The sequence below is a fragment of the Eleutherodactylus coqui genome, chromosome 1, assembly GCF_035609145.1.
Source record: "Eleutherodactylus coqui strain aEleCoq1 chromosome 1, aEleCoq1.hap1, whole genome shotgun sequence".
Classification (NCBI taxonomy): domain Eukaryota; kingdom Metazoa; phylum Chordata; class Amphibia; order Anura; family Eleutherodactylidae; genus Eleutherodactylus; species Eleutherodactylus coqui.
Window position 1 is genome coordinate 333611713 of NC_089837.1, and position 20901 is coordinate 333632613.

General features: G+C 44.5%; 1 protein-coding gene across 1 annotated transcript in view; it reads left to right on the top strand.

Annotated features, from left to right (window-relative positions):
* Positions 1 to 5699, top strand: part of REPS2 (RALBP1 associated Eps domain containing 2) — a 183327-nt gene extending 177628 nt beyond the window's left edge. Inside the window, exon 20 of the mRNA XM_066575650.1 lies at positions 2723 to 5699. Coding sequence (XP_066431747.1) covers positions 2723 to 2791 — 69 coding nt within the window. The 3' untranslated portion in view covers positions 2792 to 5699. The remainder of the gene's footprint in view (positions 1 to 2722) is intronic.
* The last annotated feature ends 15202 nt before the right edge of the window (positions 5700 to 20901 follow it).

Genomic DNA, 20901 nt, shown 5'->3' on the forward strand with positions numbered 1-20901 from the left:
AGGGGGTGGGAGCTTAGCTCTGCCCCCGTCCCGCCCACTCCAATTGCAAACTGCTCAGAGGAGGGGAGTGAGGCAGAGAGACGGTGAGTGGGAGGGAAGGGGAGAACTGCTCAGATGGGAGTGTATATCGGCCGGCCGTGAAAACCTGACCGACATATGCTCGTGTAAATAAGCCCTTAGACATGTAAAAAAATTGCGCTGGCAAAAACAGCACATAGACGATCGTTTTAGTGTTGCCCTATCTATGGTACAGTGGAAACTCCTGTACACTATGGGAGCTGAAAAAAAAAGAGGGAAGGCAGTTTAGCAGCGTCCAACGTTGGGGAAAAGATGACAGCTACCTCTCTTTAACCCTTTCCAATCCACTGTCTGACCTCTGAAGACATTATGATTTAAGGCTGTACAGCTCCGATGTTGGAAGACGTCCGTCGGGGTTCTCTTACTGTATATTGCAGCCTCTCTGCTGTCGGAGCGTATCCAACGTGTCACCTCATGCAGTACTGGCTTTAGACAGTAGATAGCGCCATTTTATAATGGCAGAAAACGAGTAAGCCCCCTAGGAAAACCAGGATACAAATTGGATTAGAGAGGGTTAAGCATTAGTAGTCATTCCGAGGATTTCTTTTGATCGAGGGATTTGCGTGATGCAGCATATTTTTTTGCCGATACACTGCAGCTGCCCATGTAAATGGCAAAATATCCGCGACTGAAGATCAGGACTTGATTCTTCATCCATGCGATTTTACAGCACGTATGGGCGACCATAAAAACGCATACGGTCATGTGAAGGAGCCCTAATAGTGATTTTAGGGGACTGCAGAACTATCAATTTTCTAACACAGTGAGAGCATTTGAATTGATTAGATATTCAGAAGCAGAAGTCTCCAATAGTAATAATAAAAGGAACAATACGTCAATGCCTCATGGCTGTATCTAATTAAAGCCCCATTTACACGCAAAGATAATCGCTCAAAATTCGTTCAAAAGATAGTTTGAGTGACAGTTTTGAGCGATCATTTTGCATAAGCTACTAATGAGCACTAATTGCCATTAGTAGCTTACTAGTTTCATTTGCATGTATTTAGAGAACAACAGGTGGACTGCTCTCTAAATACATCTCCTTTGTTCAGCCACGGGCTGTACACTGAGTTCAACATTTTCAGCATTCCCCGTGGCGAACTCAGCGTGCGGTCCCTGCTATCGGAGACAATGGATTTTATGCTGACTTGAATTCAGCGATGAATGAACAAAAAAAAGAGAAAAGAACACACAAAATTTCATGGCCACATAACGGGAGAGAACTAAACCACTGATTTCATTGGTTTCATTTTCACCAGTTCTTTCTTGGCTGTTAATTGCACGGCCAAGAGAAGATAGGACTTGCCCTAATTCCGCTCGTTCTGGCTCAACTACACTCTGTGCCTCCGATCGTAGTTGCGCCCACGCTTGTCTAAATAGACACTGATATCATACATAAATATGCAGTGTATATGCAGCTTTTCTACATATTTGCTTAGTATTTACCCATTGATTTAAGTAGGCTATTACGGTGTGTAATACACACCAAGATCGGACATACTGTGTTTTATTTATACAGGACTGCAACTCACTTGAAAAAAACGCAGCTGTGAATGAACACATTGAAATTAATGGGCTCTATTCACTGCGTAATACTTTACATATTTATGCTGGTGTGAATGAGCCCTAACAAACAAAAATAAATAGAGTTTATTGAAAACCGCTATGAGGCAGCGTGCTATGTCACCCCGTATTGCGCAAATTCCTCAGGAATTCAATAAAATCTATTTCATTTTTCTTTTGAGCTGTAGTTATGCTCCTACTTGCTTTTCTTGGTATTCTCAGTTATAATGGAGTGCTATTAGTGACTCTCCTTAATATGGTGGGTCGGGCGGATGGGGACAGTAAAAGTTGATTGACAATGTGCCCAGCCGCGTGTCGCAGATGCCGTGTTTCTTTATATGAATTGACGTAATCAATCATGTAACAAAACAAGGATGTGTTGCAGCATTCCCTAAAAATAGTTAGTTCTAGAACATATGAGCTCACATTCATTAAGATTGGTGTTTTCCAATAAAAGGTGCATGACTGTTAGTAAATGTGGTGCATTTGGGACTGCGTGAAAGTCAGAAGATGTAATCTGCATAGATTTACACCAAAAATGCCTGATTTTTCTGGCATAATACATTTCTCACAAACTTGGAGACCACGCCCACTTTACTTACCATGCCCACTTTTCGGTTATTTTCAGCTCTTGGCAAGTACTGTGTAAAACGTGTATTTCTTGTGCAATTTTGGCGTGATAATATGCAACAGTTGTTTGCACAGTTTAGATCAAAAACTATTGGAAAATACTTCAGAAATATGGACCATAAAACTTTTAAAGATCCCATTTATTACTATGTGAAATCTTTGTGCTACATTTTAGTTCTACATGAAAAAAAACGGAACAAATAACGGAACACACCCTGTATTCAGTGTATTTAGTAAGAAGAATCCCTAATTCAATAAGCTCCCTCTTGTGGTTGCCACCAGCTGACAGGATGTTGAGTTGAGGTCTATGACAGATACCATACAGGCGTTAATAGTACTTCCTTTGATTGGGCATAACTGTGCTTCTTTCTGTGTTAGGCAAGTCATAGACTTGTAGTTAGAAGTATGTATTACACGTGAGAATGACTGTCCTTCGTCTTGTACTTTGTAGGAAGTCCATCAAGAGAGGATTGCCTTGGAAACCCAACTGGAGCAGCTCCGTCCTCTTACCGTGTTATGACCTTTGGCCCACCGGACGATGTGGCAGCCCCTGTACACGGATATTCTACTGTGCACGCATCTAGTAGCCTGGTTGTCATTCTTGTTGTCACTGTATATTCATGGTGCTGAAGTTAGTTACTTTTGGAAGGAGACTCTGTGTTTGCCATTTCCATGGTTTTCAAACACAATAAACTAAGTATGTTTTAAAGGCACTTATTTTAGCTAATGTACTACAACTCATTTTGCATCTTGATTTGTACGAGTGCACATGGACCAAGTAGCCTGCTTATCTGAAGGTTGATGGACATCGAATAAGACGCCAAAGTTGCAATGAAGCACATCCATTCTCATACCTAGATCTGTGGGGACTTCAATGAATGTAAAGCTGATCATTATATAAAAATCCAGCGGAATTAAGTGCTTTCTTGTAAATGTTTGAATTCAAATTGGGTCTGTCTTTATTTTATCAGATACAGGACGTCTAGTAATGCAGTTATAGGGGCAGCACAAATACATGTGCAAAGAAAGCCAAGAGTACACCTGAAAGATTATTTCCTGTACTGTAGATGAGGGAGCTCCATCATAATGGCTTATGCCAATTTTGCTACATTACTTGTGCCTGCTTAGTTGAGTTTCCACCTTAGAGTAGAGTGGGCGCCATTCACATCATGTTTCGGACATACAACTGAATCATACTTTATTTTCCTGCCTGGAAAAATGGATTATCTGCTGTATGTAACAAAAGAAAATTCAAAAGTGTAGCAATATGGTTGCATTCATCTGATATTGACTTTTATTGCAAAATAAATGTATACGTTTTTGGGTGATATTGGATGGTGCAGCAGCCTACGCTTTCTAATACTGTCAAAACACATTGTGTAAAGGGGTGCTATTGGCAAAACCCTTCCACAAAGTTATCTGAAAAATCTTATTGGGGCATACATTGTAAATATACAGTTTCTGTCCTGTGGAGACACAGAAAAACAAAATATCTTCTCCTGAGCACCACCTGTATTTAAAAGGAATCTGTTGAACATGTGATCCACTCTTTGGGTAGCATGGTATAGAGCAGGAGCTGAGCAGATTGATATATAGTGTTGTGGAGAAACAATTGTATAACTTGTATTTTATTACTAATCTCTATTTATTCTGGACTTTGGAGTTCAGTGAGCGGTCTTGACAGCCTTCCGATAGAATTTTACATTAAGAGATAGCTATCAATCATTGAGGAGGAGTGACCACTTGACTCCTTAGTGTCACATCTGCTTCAAACGTGCAATAACTGCAAATGGGACTTACGAGCAGACATCCAATAACAAGTAACAAACACAAAAACACTTACTTAAAATACCAACACACATAAGCAATTTGAATAGCTAATGTATGTACGAAGTATTGGTTCATATTTTATCCAAGATACTTAAGCTCACGAGACCACAAAAGGGTCCTCATTTTCTTATGAGTCCCTACTCTAACAAAACAACTAAAACCACAGGGAGTCTTGCCTGCAAGCGGGGTGATCGTCCCAATAGGGACGGCCCCACGCTGAAACCTAAGGGCTGGAGAATGCCACACCCAGCTAGCTAAATCATTCCACACCTGTGGAAGTGTGCTCCTTGGAACCCATAAAACTACAGGTGCCAGGAGAACAATGTGACAATAAGGTCATTTGAAAGAGCAGCAGTTTATTATTAAATATAAGTTATACTAAATCTTTCCCCATATAACTATATATCAATCTACTCAGCTCCTTCTTCTCTATAACATGTTGCTAGAAGTTCGGACTGCACTTTCAATATGACAGGTTCCCTTAAAGGGATTCCCCACTTAAATAAAATCTATTCACATATCACTAATTCACTATGTATTGTTCATTGCCATTAAAATAAATTGTTTTTCCGATTTAGAGCTCTGTTATGGATCTCATATTACAAAATTGCTCCCTTTCTCCAAACACTGTTGGTGACAGTTCACGGAGCCATAAAACCATCATCTTCTATCACTATGCTGTCTTAATTATGTGTCAAAAGATTTTTTTCTAAAGTGGAATTCCCCTCTATGCATTCACCATTTTAATGTTATGCTGAAGGGCTACTCTTGTGAAACTTCGACATGTGCTTAAATGGAATGTGTCATTAGAAAATGAACTATTGTGTAAGTTTTTATGTTAGACATATTTTTTAAGAATATTTGGTGAGTTATTTTTCCATTTTCAATGCCACAAATCTGTTTTTGTATCCTACAAACCTTCATTTTTCATACCGACCATTAAGTCTAAGCCTAATAATAGTCTCACACTTCCTGTTCTGCAGAGAGACCTTTTCAGCAGTCATCTCATTCTCAATCCAGGCAAGATTACAATGAGAGGTAATATATCAAGATATAAAACATAGGATCCACCAATCACAATAGATAATGGTTACAGCTCACCTCCTCCCCCTCCCTGTACAGTGACATCTGCAGAGTCACAGAGCATGTCTAAGAACAGTCTACCATAGAAGTCAATCGGTCAGCTCCTGTCCATTGTGTGGATGGCCTATGATTTCTGATGTAAAGTATACTTCTAAACGCCGTTAACTGCAGCTAAGGCAAGATGGCCAGCCCATAGTCATGCACAGAAAGAAGAATTTAAAAAATGTATGTCAGAAAATGAAAAAAGATTTTTAATAATTTAATGTTTCACAATCCGGTTTTAATTAGTAAGAAAAAAATGTAGGTGATACATTCCCTTTAAACTCCTGCTATTCATGTTAAACTGTTACATTTGTCAGCATTTTTGAATGATGTATTACATTTATATAAATATATTTTTCATCAAACAAACCGATGTTATTATACAATATGTAAGCAGGTGACAGAATTCCAGATGCAACATTGTTTCTGGCATATAAAATGAAAATAATGTAATGTTTCAATAAAAGTTTAACATGCACAAAGATATCTGTTGTAAATGGTGTGTGAATTGCTTCAAAACAGGCTTCTAAGGGACTTTTCACACGACAGTATTAGTCAGCATGAAACAAGCAAGCCGCTGTAAATTCCACACAGCTCCCTGTGGATTTTGATGCGGAACTGAAAATTACTTATTTCTGCTAGCAATTCTGCATCAAAATCCGCAATTAGGCTTACAGGTTTTGGAGCCGAATTTGCAGCAGCGGATTAAAGTGTCGATTTGCGTGCAGAATACAGGCTTATTTTGCCTGTGCGAAAGGTCCCTAAAAAGGCAAAAGGCGATTACTCCTGCTTCTTCAATGACTGTGATGTACAAGGGTAAACACTAGAGATGAGTGAGCACACTCATCCGAGCTTGATGCTCATTCGAGCATTAGGGTACTCGAGATGCTCATTACTCGAGACGAACACCACGCGGTACTCAAGTCAATTGCATTTCCAGGAAGGCATGACCACTTCCTGCTGTGACGTGCCAGCCCTCTCCCCCCCACAGCAGTGAGTGGCTGGGCCGATCAGATGACAGCCGAGTACTTAATCCCTTAACGACGGCCCCATCGGGAAACTACGTCCTCAGCAAGTGGGCTTTAATCCTAGAGGACGTAGTTTTATGCATCCTCTTTGGATTAATGCCCACTTGCCTGAGGACGTGACAGCTCCATGCTGTCGGTGCCCGCAGGTAGCCGACAGCATGGAGCTGTCATCCCAGGATGCAGGCAGTCACCCCCGGCATTGCGATCGGCGCCATCCAATGGATAGCGCCGATCGCAATAAAGTCAATAAAAGTGTAAAAAAAGTCAGATATTCAGCTGCCCTGATGGATCGGATCCATCAGGGCAGCTGAAAATACTCACCCGGCTTGTCCGCGGTGTCCCCCGAAGATCGGGTCCTCCCAGACCCGCCGCCGGCCTTCTGCGCATGCGTGCCAGACGATGACGTCAGGCGCATGCGCAGAAGCCCGGGAGCCCCTGGCAAATTTGAAATCTCCTGGCTCCCGGCTCCTGAAGGTAGTCGGGAACCTGGAGATGTTACCGGGGACCGCGGTGATCGCGAAAAAGATAAGAAAGTTTTTTAAAAAGTGTCAGTTTCACCTCCCCTCATGGATCGGATCCATGAGGGGAGGTGAAAATACTCACCTAAGTCCTCCCCGATGTCCCGGGACCCGAAGTCCCCGTCTGCGCATGCGCAGAAGCCCGGGAGCCCCTGGCAAATTTGAAATCTCCTGGCTCCCGGCTCCTGAAGGTAGTCGGGAACCTGGAGATGTTACCGGGGACCGCGGTGACCGCGGTGATCGCGAAAAAGATAAGAAAGTTTTTTAAAAAGTGTCAGTTTCACCTCCCCTCATGGATCGGATCCATGAGGGGAGGTGAAAATACTCACCTAAGTCCTCCCCGATGTCCCGGGACCCGAAGTCCCCGTCTGCGCATGCGCGCCCGATGTCAATCATCGGGCGCGTGCACAGACGGGCTCGAGCCCCGGGAAATTCAAAATCCCTCTGCTCCTGGCTGCCACATGTAGCCAGGAGCAGAGAGATTATATCGGGGACATGATCACTGTTATCCAATGGATAGCAGTGATCATGTAAAGTAAAAAAAAGTGTAAAAAGTGAAAAGAAAAGTGTAAAAAGTAAAAAAAAAAAAAAGTGTAAAAGTAAAAAAAAAGTTTAAAAAAGTTTTTAAAAAGTTAAAAAAGCTTGCGTTTTATCTCCCCCCCACGGATCATATCCGTGAGGGAAGATTAAATGACGTACCTAAGGCCCGCGGATTTATCCGCGGACCTTACCCCAGCGTCTGCGCACGCGCCCATCGCCAAAATGGCAGGCGCATGTGCAAAAGCTGTGGATTGCCAGGATAATTTAAAATCTCCCTGCTTCTGGCTACAAAACTTAGCCGAGAGCCTGGAGATTTCACGGGGGGCCGCGGTGAGCGGTACCTGATCATGTGTTCGTTGCAATGGATAATGGCGATCACGTAAAAGTAAAAAAAAGGTGAAGGTTCATCTCCCCTCCGATGCGATCGTTGAGAGGAGATGAAACTTTTTACCGGAGGCCTGCGTATTTTCACCCCAACGCGATCTTCCTCCGTGAACTTTCCCGGATTCTGCACATGCAACTGCCGGCAAAACACCGGACACATGCGCAGGAGGCGGGGAGCCCAGGAAATGCAAAATCTCCTTGCTCCCAGCGACCAACGGTCGCCGAGAGCCAGGAGCAGTGACCTTGTTGAGCGGTCCCCGGTCACGTGAAAAAAAGGTAGCGATCTACCTTTGGCCGGTCTCACATGACCGGATAGGAATTACATAATACGCAGGTAATACGCAGATCAATCGCATTGGATTACACAATTCCGCTCACATTAGCGGGTCGGAATTGCGTAAGCCACTCGCAGAAAAGAGAACGCAGCAGGTTCTATTTTACTGCGGATATCCGCAACATAGAGCCCATTGTGCTCCATGGTCGTGGATATACCCGCTGCCCATACGCAACTACGTTGTATACGGGCTGCGGGTACCCGCGTCATCGCTAAGCGACGGTGCAGGAAATACAAACAAAAAAAAAGTACTGCGCATGACAGCCTGTGTTAATAGGCAGTTATGCGCAGTACATTACGTGGCCGTACGCAGGGTCATGGCCGGCTCACAGCTGGGATCCGCTGCGGGCCTCCCCAAGCGGATTCCACCTATGGCTACGTGAGCCCGTCGTTATTCAGATCGCTACCTGTAATACGCAATTTACAAGAAGCCCCGGGAACGCTCGCCTTATTGCAGTTCCAGGAACACCTTGTTGAGCATCTTCTGTGTGAGACCGCCGCACTGCATCAAGCTTACGGAGACTCAGAGTGTGCCACTTTTTACACCCCATACCCGCTACTGAGGTCACGAAATGACCCCCAAAAAGCATGAGAGGAGGGGGGATACACGGTTTTATTGCCCCATGTACCCATCCCAACCAGCCTCCGTAATTACCCCTGTCTTCGGAAATACCACACAGTTCACATTACTTTTATCTAAGATTTGGGAAACCCCGAAAAGGGAGCGGAGGGGGGGGGGATATTTTTAGGGAGTCAATTTTTATTCCGTACAAATGAACAATGGGGCCTGGGATTTATTCAGTTGTGCCCTGCAAACCAACGGGTGTTCCCTGCATTATAGGCCTTGCCATGTGTCCTTTAAGTAGATTAGGGCCACAAGGGGTATATTTTTGAACACGGGACAAACGGGGGTATCCATTTTGGGGTGAAGGTCTTCATTCCTATGTACACTGTACAAAAAAAACAGTTTTTAAATTGACAAAAAAATGAAAATCGTAATTTTTTCCTTCTGCTTTGCTTAGATTTATTCAAATACTGTGCGGTCAAAATACGCAGTACACCCCTAGATGAATTAATTAAGGGGTCTAGTATTTAAAATGGGGTCATTTTGGGGGGTTCTTTATCGTTTTGGACGCTCAATGGCTCTACAAGTGGGCAATGGGGCCTGGAATTTATTCTGTTGTACCCTGAAATCCAACGGGTGCTCCTTCCATTATAGGCCTAGCCATGTGTCCTTTAAGTAGATTAGGGCCACAAGGGGTATGGTTCTGAACACGGGACAAACAGGGGTATCCATTTTGGGGTGAAAGTCTTCATTCCTATGTGTGCTGTACAAAAAAAACTGTTTTTAAAATTGATACAACTGCCAAAAAAATGAAGATTGTAATTTTTTTCCTACTGCTTTGCTTAGATTTATTCAAAAATTGTAGGGTAAAAATACACAGTACTCCCCTAGATGAATTTTTTAAGGGGTCTAGTTTTCAAAATGGGGTCATTTGTGGGGGTTCTCTATTGTTTTGGACGCTCAAGGGCTCTACAAGTGGGCAATGGGGGCCTAAATCACCTTCATGCTAAATTTCTGTTCTGAAAGCCGCCGACTACTCCATTCATTTTGGGCCCCGTTGTGCATCCACACATAAGATTAGGGCCACAATGGGTATGCTACTGAACACGGGACAAACAGGGGTATCCATTTTGGGGTGCAAGTCTTCATTCATGTGTGTGCTGTACAAAAAAAGCAGTTTTTAACACGACAGAATTGCCAAAAAATGAAAATCATATTATTTTCCTTTTGCTTTGCTCGAATTCATTCAAAAACTGTGGGGTCAAAATGGGCAGTACACCACTAGATAAATTCGTTAAGGGGTCTAGTTTTCAAAATGGGGTCACTTGTGGGGGTTTTCTATGGTTTGGGGCGCTCAAGAGCTCTACAAATGTGCTATGGGGCCTAAAATGCCTTCAAGGAAAATTTATGTTCTGAAAACCACCGACTACTCCTTTCATTATGGGCCCCGTTGTGCATCCAGACATAAGATTAGGGCCACAATGGGTATGTTTCTGAACATGGGAGAAACGGGGGTATCCATTTTGGGGTGTAAATCCTCATTTTCATGGGCACTATAGGAAAAAAATATGTCTTTAAAATATGAAATTTTATTTTTCCTCCTCTAAATTGAATTAATTCCTGAAAAAAACTGGTGGGGTCAAAATACTCATGACACCCCTCAGTGAATAGATTAAGGGGTGTAGTTTCTAAAATGGGGTCATTTGGGGGGGGTATCTATTATTCTGACACTCATGAGCCTTTGCAAACTTGGCTGGGTGCAGGAAAACAAAGTGTTCCTCAAAATGCTGAAAAGTAATGTTAAATTTGTACGTCCTATAAATGGTTAAAAAAAACACAAAAGTTTTTCAAGTGTGCATTCTGAATAAAGTAAACAGATGGAAATATATATCTTATCAAAAATTTGTACAGTATGTTTGGACATATTTGAGATGAAAATGTGAAAAAATGACAATTTTTTCAAAATGTTTCCAATATTGGTACTTTTAATAAATATACACAAATTATATCGGTCTCTTTTTACAACCAAAATGAAGTACAACATGTGGCGAAAAAACAATGTCAGAATCACTTGGATATGTAAAGCCTTTACGGAGTTATGCTACGTTGAACGACGTATGTCAGATTTCCAAAATTTGGCTCTGTCACTAAGGCGCAAACAGGCTTCGTCACTAAGGGGTTAAAGTGGTCCCGCCCGTGGCTCGCCTCAAACGCATGCTGGCAAAGGTTAGGGATAGTGCTGCTGCTGATATAGGGAAGCTGTTAGAGTAGGATCCTGTCATCAAGAACCCCAACGGTCCTTCTTAGGGTTACTCTTCATATTGTGCATTACTGTTGTGGCTGGCTGGGAGCAGTAGTGCACCAATTTTTTTTTAAGCATCTCGGTCTGTGCAGGCCATTTCAACTATAGCGTTCTCAGTCTGCAGTGTATTATGCAGAGTTTAGAAACAGAGCTGCTTCTATAGGGAAAGTTATACAGTCCTGATCCCCTGTACAAGAACCCCAACGGTCCTTGTTAGGGCTACATCTGACCGTGTGCTTTACAGTTGTGGCTGGCTGGGAGCAGTAGTGCATCAATTTTTGTATTACGCATCTAGGCCTGTTCCCAGCCTTTCGGTAATTGCGTTCTCAGCCTGCAGTGTCCTACAACCAGCTCTCACCATGAAACTGCACTCTAACATTTCCTAGCCTACTGCAAACTACTTCAGTTATACCATTCTATGTCTGCAGTGCATTAGACAGAGGTCTCACCGCTAAACAGTACTGTAATATTTCCTGGGCCACTGCAAAGTATTTCAGCTCTACCGCTGTGCAGAGCATCTCACAATACCCTTTCCTTGGTGGGGTTGAGATAGCCACAGTTACCAGCACTATCCACTGGCTTTAGAGTCTTCTCCCACTCCATACAGTCTCTCTTATCTACAAGTCTCTGCGAGCAGTAAATTACCCCTAGGTATCAGCGCAAGACAGCGGGTTAATTTTTTCAAGTCACAGCATAGAGCCTCCGCTATCTACAAGTCTCTGTGTGCGGTGAATTAGCCACAGTTGTCAGTTCTGTACAGTGGGGTAATTTATTTGGACCCTGCTCTATTCTTAATCTGCCATGATGAGGAGTAGGGGTAAGAGTCGAGGACGCGGATGCGGATGTCCAAGTGAGCGTGTGGGCATAGGCTGAGTTCCTGAGCATGGTAATTCACAGCCAGCTGCTGCGGGATTAGGAGAGAGGCAAGTTTCAGGGCTCCACAGCTTCAAATCACAATTTACGGGTACGCGTGGTAGACCTTTATTACAAACAGAGCAGTGCTAGCAGGTCCTGTCGTGGATGGCAGAAAATGCGTCCAGCAATGTATCGACCACCCAGTCTTCTACGCAGTCCACTACTCCCAGCCTAGGGACTGCAACTCTGAATCCTCTGGCTGCTCCTCCTTCCTCCAAGCCTCCTCACTCCATGAAAATGACATATTCTGAGCAGGCAGACTCCTAGGAACTGTTCTCGAGTCCCTGCCATGAGTGTGAAAAAACGGTTCCTCTCTCACCTGAGGAGTTTGTCATGACCGATGCCCAACCTTTAGAAAGTTCCCGGAGTCCGGGTGATGAGGCTGGGGACACAGTTGTCTATCAGTGAGGTAGTAGTAAGGGCAGTAAGTCTGAGGGAGGAGCGCACAGAGGATTTGGAGGAAGAGCAGCTGGGCGATGACGTAACTGACCCCACCTGGTTTGCTTAGCCTACTGAGGACAGAGCTTCAGAGGGGGAGGCAAGCGCAGCAGTAGCACAGGTTGGAAGAGGCAGTGGAGTGGCCAGGGGTAGAGGCAGGGCCAGAGCGAAGAATTCCCGAACTGTTTCCCAAAGCACCCCCTCGCAGCAAGCCTCCGTGCAGAGGGCTAGATGTTCAAAAGTGTGGATGTTTTTTAGTGAGAGAGGGGACGACTGACAAACAGTGGTATGCAACCTGTGTCGCACCAAGATCAGCTGGGGAGCCACCACTACCAGCCTCACTACCAGCATGCGCAGGCAAATGATGGCCAAGCACCCCACAAGGTGGGGCGAAGGCCATTCACTGCCTCTGGGTCACACCACTGCCTCTTCCTCTGTGCCCCAAGCTGCCATACAGATCCAATCCCCCTCCCAGGACACAGGCATGAGCGCCTCCCGGCCTGCACCCACACACTCACCTCCACCATCCTCCACTCCATCCAGCAATATCTCTCAGCAGAGCGTTCAGCTTTCGCTAACACAAACGTTGGAGCGAAAGCGCAAATACGTCGCCACCCACCTGCATGCACAAGCATTAAACGTGCACATTGCCAAATTATTCAGCCGAGAGATGCTGCCGTACAGGCTTGTGGAAACGGAGGCTTTCAAAAACATGATGGCGGCGGCGGTCCCCAGTCGCCACTATTTTTCCTGGCGTGCCGTCCCCGCCCTACACCAGCACGTGGAATAGTGGAATACCAGCTGCAACATGGACGGTGGAGTGGTAGTCAGCCTCCGCAATACTTTACTTAGGAGTGGGCATGGATGGCAGATATCTGCCAGGTCCTCGGAAACTTTGAGGAGTCTACCCAAATGGTGAGCAACGATGCCGCAACCATTAGCGTTACCATCCCGCTGCTTTGTCTGCTGAGAGGTTTGCTGCTAAGCATAAAGGCCGACGCTTTGCATTTGGAACAGGAGATGGGGGGGTGACAGTATGGCTTGATATGTCTATATCTCAGAGCGTTTTGGTGGAGAAGGAGGGGGAAGAGACAGCTGGCCACACTGCAGAGGGTACTCATGCTGCTTGCCTCTCATCTGTTCAGCGTGTATTGGCTGTGGAGGAGGAGGATCCTGAAAGTCATCTTCCTAGTGAGGACAGCGGTGTGTTGCGTACTGGCACACATGGCTGACTTCATGTTAGGCTGCCTTTCCCGTGACCCTCGCGTTAGACGCATTCTGGCCAACATGGATTACTGGGTGTACACCCATCTCGACCCACGATATAAGGTGAACCTTTCCACTCTCATTGCCGAAGAGGAAAGGGGAATGAGAGTGATGCAATACCACAGGGCCCTGGTGGAAAAAGTGATGCTAAAGTTCCCATCTGACAGTGCTAGTGGCAGAAGACGCAGTTCAGAGGGCCAAGTAGCAGGGAAGGAGCAGGGATCAGGCAGCATGTCCAGCGCAGGCAGGGGAACACTCTCCAAGGCCTTTGCCAGCTTTATGGCTCCCCAGCAAGGCTGTGTCACCACTCCCCTGTCAAGGCTGAGTCGGAGGGAGCACTGTAAAAAGATGGTGAGGGAGTACGTAGCCAATCGTACCACCATCCTCCGTGATGCCTCTGCTCCATACAACTATTGGGTGTCAAAGCTGGACACGTGACACGAGCTTGCACTGTACGCCCTGGAGGTGCTGGCCTGCCCTGCCGCTAGCGTCTTGTCAGAGAGGGTGTTTAGTGCAGCTGGGGGAATCATCATGAATAAGCGTACCCGCCTGTCAACTGCCAGTGCCGACATGCTTACACTCATAAAGATGAACAAAGGCTGGATTGCCTACACTCTTGGTAACCAAATTTTTTCAGGTATTCGCCAATACTCTTGGTACACCAATGTTTCAAGGGTTCGCTTACACTCTTGCTACAGAAATGTTACAGGAGTCTGCCTATACTCTTGCTACAGAAATGTTAGTGGGGTTTCCCTATACTTTTGCTACAGAAATGTTACTGGGGTCTGCCTATACTATTGCTATAGAAATGTTACTGGGGTAGGCCTATACTCTTGCTACAGAAATGTTACAGGGGTCTGCCTATACTTTTGCTACAGAAATGTTACTGGGGTCCGCCTATACTCTTGCTACAGAAATGTTACTGGAGTCCGCCTATACTCTTGCTATAGTAATGTTACTGGGGTCTGCCTATACTCTTGCTACAGAAATGTTACTGGGGTCCGCCTATACTCTTGCTACAGAAATGTTACTCAGGTCTGCCTATACTTTTGCTACAGAAATGTTACTGGGGTCTGCCTATACTCTTGCTACAGAAATGTTACTGGGGTCCGCCTATACTCTTGCTACAGAAATGTTACTGGGGTCTGCCTATACCTTTTCTACTGAATGGTTTGAGGGATTCGCCTATACTCTTGCTACGGAAATGTTACAGGGGTTCGCCTATACTCTTGCTACAGAAATGTTACAGGGGTCCGCCTATGCAGTTTCTACTGAATGGTTTGAGGGGTTCGCCTATACTTTTGCTACAGAAATGCTACTGGGGTCCGCCTATACTCTTGTTACAAAATTGTTACTGGGGTCCGCCTATGCAGTTTCTACTGAATGGTTTGAGGGGTTCGCCTGTACTTTTGCTACAGAAATGTTACTGGGTCTGCCTATACTCTTGCTATAGAAATGTTACTGGGGTCTGCCTATGCTATGGTAGCACAAAGACTTCCCATCGTGGTGTTTTACCTATCTGGCACAAATACACTGACTGACTTGGGCAGAAATGTGGGCCAAGGCCAAGGTCCTTGGCGGGGTGAAACTCTGCCATGTTTGGGCACTTTAATTTCTTCCTGTGTTATACCATCTTTGTGCACTCACAGCTTAAGTGAGCCCAAGGAACTCAAAGACTTCCCATTGCGGTGATGAGCTATCTGACACCTACACAGAATGAAGTGTGTGGGGACCCATGGATTTCCCATAGCTATTTAACTCATGGCACCTTGGGTCACACAAGGTGGAGGCTGGGACCGAGCCGGACCCAGGGCCCGCTCACGTACTTCCCACACAGAGTATTGCGGGTTCTACCTTGGTCATGGTTTCTCTGCCTTATTATGCCACCTTCTCCTCCTGCTTGGGGTCTGGATCAGCACTGGGCAACATGTATTTTCTCTCTTGTTACCACAGTTATCTAAGACACTGGTTTGGGCTAAACAAAAGGAGTGTTACTGCATTAATGAGACATTCACAGCTGCACTAGCATCTGAGTCCGCTTTATGCCCACGATTACTGAGGGTGTGAGCCGAGGTAGAGGTCCTTTGCAGGGTGAAACTGCAATGTTTGGGCGCTCTGGTTTCTTTATGTGTAATACTTTTCTTGGATAAGACTTCCCATTGCGGTGTTTTACCTGTCTGGCACAAATACACTGACTGACTAGGGTAGAAATGTGGGCCGAGGTCCTTGGCGGGGTGAAACTCTGCCATGTTTGGGCACTCTGATTTCTTCCTGTGTAATACCATCTTTGTGCACCGACAGTATAGGCGAGGCCAAGGAACTCAAAGACTTCCCATTGCGGTGTTGAGCTATCTGACACCTACACAGAATGAATTGTGCGGGGACACATGGATTTCCCATTGGTATGTAACTCGTGGCACCTTGGGTCACACAAGGCGGAGGCTTGGACTGAGCCTGACCCTGGGCCCGCGCACGTGCTTCTCACACAGAGTATTGCTGCATTGTGGAGATGTGTAGAAGTGCTGGCACCTGAGTCCCCTTTATGCCCACGTTTGCGGCTCCTGACAATTTTGTCCTTGGTTGCAGGTAGTGTGGTGCTTGGCTAAGATGTGCCAGCGCGTGTGCCTTGCTAATGAGGGTTTGTCCGAAGTAAATTGTTAGGGGAGTGACCGCCAGACTCTTTCCCCCATTTTGGCTTAATAGTGGGACCTGGGAGCCTCAGGATGCTCCTACCCTTCCTCATCCGTTTCTGTGGTGTTTACATGACTTTTTGATGTTTTCTGGTGTTTCACAAGTCATCACCTATGCGGAGCATCGGTCCCATACAAAAGTGCTTGAGTCCCTCATTGACTTCAATGGGGTTCGTTATTCGAAACGAGCTCTCGAGCATTACGAAAGGTTCGACACGAGCACCCGAGCATTTTGGTGCTCGCTCATCTCTAGTCAACACCATGGGGTGACAGATACCTGTTTAATCACATAAATAAATAACCGATGAATTCAACTCTCTGATCAGGGAAACTGAATTAAAACGACTGTCCAGGAATTAAATATAATATTCACCTGTTAAATCCCCCATCAGTCTAGCACCAATACTCCCATTGTACCCTGCCAGGGCCGCAGTAATGATGACAGTAAGTACAGCCCAGTATTGCTTCTGCTATGTAAACCAAGCATTGGCACTGGATCAGGGGGGATGTAAAAGGTGGGAATTGTGATTCTTCATTATATGCTGCTGCTGGATTCATTTTAACTAGTGAATTATTCCTATATTTGGGAGGGGGGGGGGAGATTGTAATTTAAAGTGATTGTCCAGTTGTGGGTCCAAAATTCTGTCCTAGGACAAGAGAGGTTGGGGGTATATAACCTGCAGTTGTTATTGTCTGCTGTCCCTCCAATGTTCCTGGTCCTGTTTTCGGCCATACAGGATGGCTACCACAATCTACAGGCTACCTAATCCCCACAATGCATTGGTAGTGTTAGACTGCTGATTCAAAAGAATGGGGTTCATATTCGTGCAAGATTTGTGCATCTCGCAAACCAAAAATCTGGCGAGATTCTCTCGGACGTGTGTAAACAGCATAAGAATCTACTTCTTTTTTGCGAAATCCTTCACATTTTTCTAAAAGTACTGAGCAGGACTCAAAACCCCCCAAAGTTGCAAGATTTTTGTACAATTGGGACTTGCACAAAAATGTACACCCGAAAACTGGCACACAGGGGTTGATAAACTTTCCCTCATGTGTGATAGACGCCTAAGAAAAGTAAAAAAAAACCCTACCCATCAGTATACGCTCTGTGTCAAGTTTTAGCTATTATTTTCTGAAAGAAGTCTCCTTAGCTGCCACGCAGATCAAAAACCTTAATGCCAAAAATGTAAGCTTTGAGCACAGGGTTCTCATATAGCACATCTTGGAAGGTGGTGGAAGAGATCGTGTTCTCAAAGACTCAGCAAAAAAGCTAAACATATCTACCTTGCTGGCAGGTGTTATGTGCATGAGAGTACAATGCAAAGAGCTGGGATTATTCTAAAGAATGAATGCGTATAATGTGGCGGACATACAAATGTTTCTGCTCCTTAAAGTAGATGGAACCTGGAGTGCAATGCGATATTGGCTGCCTTTGTTCTAGGGGCAGCAAGGAAACTGCTGCAGCTCTCTATGCTTGTTAAAGCCCAAGGTGTGCCGGAGTCGATGGAGCCCGAGTCCTGCTGGCCGGACAAAGCTTGCATTGTTTAGGATCAGTTTAATCCTTTCTGAACTTCAGCAGGGCCACATGATCTCACCTGTTGCTCTGTCACTAGAAGTCCACCCCTTTGTTTGATTTGGCATTTAAACCATCTTTTCTACTGGATTTTAGCTTGGTTTAACTGCTTTTTTGCCAGTTGATCCATATGATTACAAAATCAAAATGTTACAGCCACAATTGCCAAATCCTGTGATTACATCCTATTGGCATATGTATACTGCCATAGAGAAACATCATCACCAAAAGTATGGATGGCATATGACTAGGATATCCCATCAATGTCTGGTCAGTGGGCATCAGACTGATGTAATCCTTGCTGATTGCTAAAGTGAGTAAAGTGACGGCTGAACTAGGAATACCTTTCAGTTCTGCACAGCTGTTTCCGGAAGCTACATGGCAGCCCTTTATTATATGCACCCTGTGTCCTCTGAAACGAAACCAAGTAAGGCCATATTTACACAGTGACTTTCACGCGCAATTTCTGTACGTTGAGAGATATACAAAGATTGCACGGGAAAAGAACCCATTATTTTAAATGAGTTAATTTAGGGTCTTTTTTCTTCGGTGCAAAAGCTGGGCAGAAAGCGCACCGACCCCGTTATAGTTAACGTGGTCCGTCCAGCCCTGTTCGGTTCAGTCCAGAGACAGAACTATTCGGCCATGGTGAATCCCCAGCACAGATGTCCATTTTTTGGCAATAGCACTTATTCTTTTTTTACGGAAACTGTTCCTGAAACTGCAGGTAGTCATATTTCCTAACACACTTGTTATGTAAAATCGTACTTACGGATGCAGTTCTATTATAGGTGCGAGGTACATAATCCATTGGAGGTAAACATGCCTTCTTCCGTTTACCCCCAGCTTCACTCCTCCCCTTAGCGGTGTATTCATGCCGGAATTGGTCCCGTGTGCTTCGCCACTTTGTTTTCAGTTCATCCACTGCAACATAACCAACAAAACCAGACATATATATTTGTATGCTGCTTCTTATTATTGTGGGTAGAATATCGTACGCAGCGCCGTTCCCAGTAGAGTTATCGCTTATAACCTGTCTGTTTTGTTTTGGTTGCAGAAAATTAAAAATAAAATCTGTGGAGAAAATTAGCTTTTTCCCAAATAAATCTATCTTTATAGTTGTACCAACACAGAAAGATATCCGTTTGCTTCTGTTCTTTCAACAGAACTAATAGCGCAGCATGGTGTAATATTTGATCCGGTAAAGAAAAGATAACAGAAGGAAAGCATACGCAAACCTTTCCGTTATTTATAAGCTATTAACATTTAAATACTATAAAAATAAAAAAATGTTTTCCCCTTTTATTTCCTTTTCGCTGCTCCAACAAAACCTACAGCCAAAAAACACGTAACATTACTGTGAACACAGTCAGCGTCCTATGCCTAATCGCAAAAATAAGGAATCAGCATCCAAAAAAGAAAATAAAAGGAAAACAATAAGCACATAAATCCTCTTTCTGGAGGGTGGAGGAAGACATTCACTGGGCACCATACATCCGGGCTCATCCCATGCCATTCTTCACATTCCTCTCCTGATAATCAGGATGATAAGGGCAAAAACACATGGGCGATCGCACTAATATGCTCACCACTACGGAGTGCATTTGCATGAACCGGGGTTTTTTTTTTTGCTTATTCAATAGAAACCTGATGGAGCAGAAGCAAACTGAAGCCTTTTGTTTGCTTTCCTTTTTTTGGAAACCCCATTGAAATGAATGCGGAAGAAAAGAATCTGCTTTTTTCCATTTAATTTCAATTTCGCTCCTCCAAAAATGGAGCATAGAGACGGAAACCCTGAACTGACCCTAATGCAGGTGTGAAAGCAGCCTTAGGCCTCTTTCACATGAGCATCATTTTGATGCAGAGTAGGTGCATCAAAAATAGCATCTAAGAGAACCTATGGTTTCCTATTGGTTCTTTCAGATAAACGATTTTTTGACGCGCTATAGGCATAATTTTTTGACGCTTAGATTTCTCTCCATAGACTCTTAAGGGAGACCATGAGAGCCGGCCGGAGATGAAGGGAATCCCTTGCCGTGGGAATGAAGGGAGTCCCCCACTACAGGTGATTCCTTTCATTCTCGCGGGGATGCCTTTCATTGTTCTGGTGGCCAAGGGATTTTGGAGATGCGGCGTCAGTGCACTGCAAAATGCCGCAGCCAGCCGTGTAAACTCGTGGACAAAACCACAACTTGGTCTTGTAACTATTCTTCGTTCAAGTGATTTAGCGCTCCGATAGCTGCAATTTTTTAGTGTGGCTATCAGAGCGCTAAAATGACGCTCGTGTGAAGGAGGCCTAACATGGGACATTGCGTTATAGAAACTCAGGAGCTGTTGACTGCTGTCCATAGTAAGTAGGTGGATAGTGAAGGCAGCTAAGGACTATTAGCACACGTAAAGCTGCTCATACACTTTATAGCATCAGAAAGTGTAGGTTTATTGCCAAAGTGAGAATAGAATAATAAATAATAGAATTGCTAACACTACTTATCTTCAGAGGAACAGAGGAGCGGATCGAGAATGTGGATACAATTCATGACTATATTGCACAAAGGACAAGACCTTTAGAAATAGTACTCATTTTGGAACGTGTTGTCCTACTGTGCAGTAGAGATGTGAATTGTATCCGAGACTCTACTGTCTAGTTCTGTTGAGAGCGTTTCTCGTTACAACCTCCATACTGTAGGCCACCGGGGGACTGTTACATTGGACTGTACCCTAATAGAGATTTATGAGGCATAATTAACAAAGACCTGAGGAACCAATTCAGCTTACAAGACAAACAAACCATGTCCTATATATTGCATATAATAACATTAGACGAAAACTTGAGACTATTACAATACTAGTATTGGCGCTCCTCACTACATACATGCCTCAGTGTGTCTTCCCTGTAAGCCAGTCTCTTCAGTTTCATTTCACTCTGATCCTTCTATATATATTATTTCAGAGAAATAAAACACTTTCCTATTATTACAGAGGCCAGTAGTAACAGGTGGGGCTGGGGGGGGGGGGGGCTGAACTTCTGCACCAGGTCCCATGAGCCTTTAGTTACGTCCCTGTAAATCACTATACATTCTTCTTAAAAAGCGCCTCAGGTAACAAAGATCAAAAATCAGAAC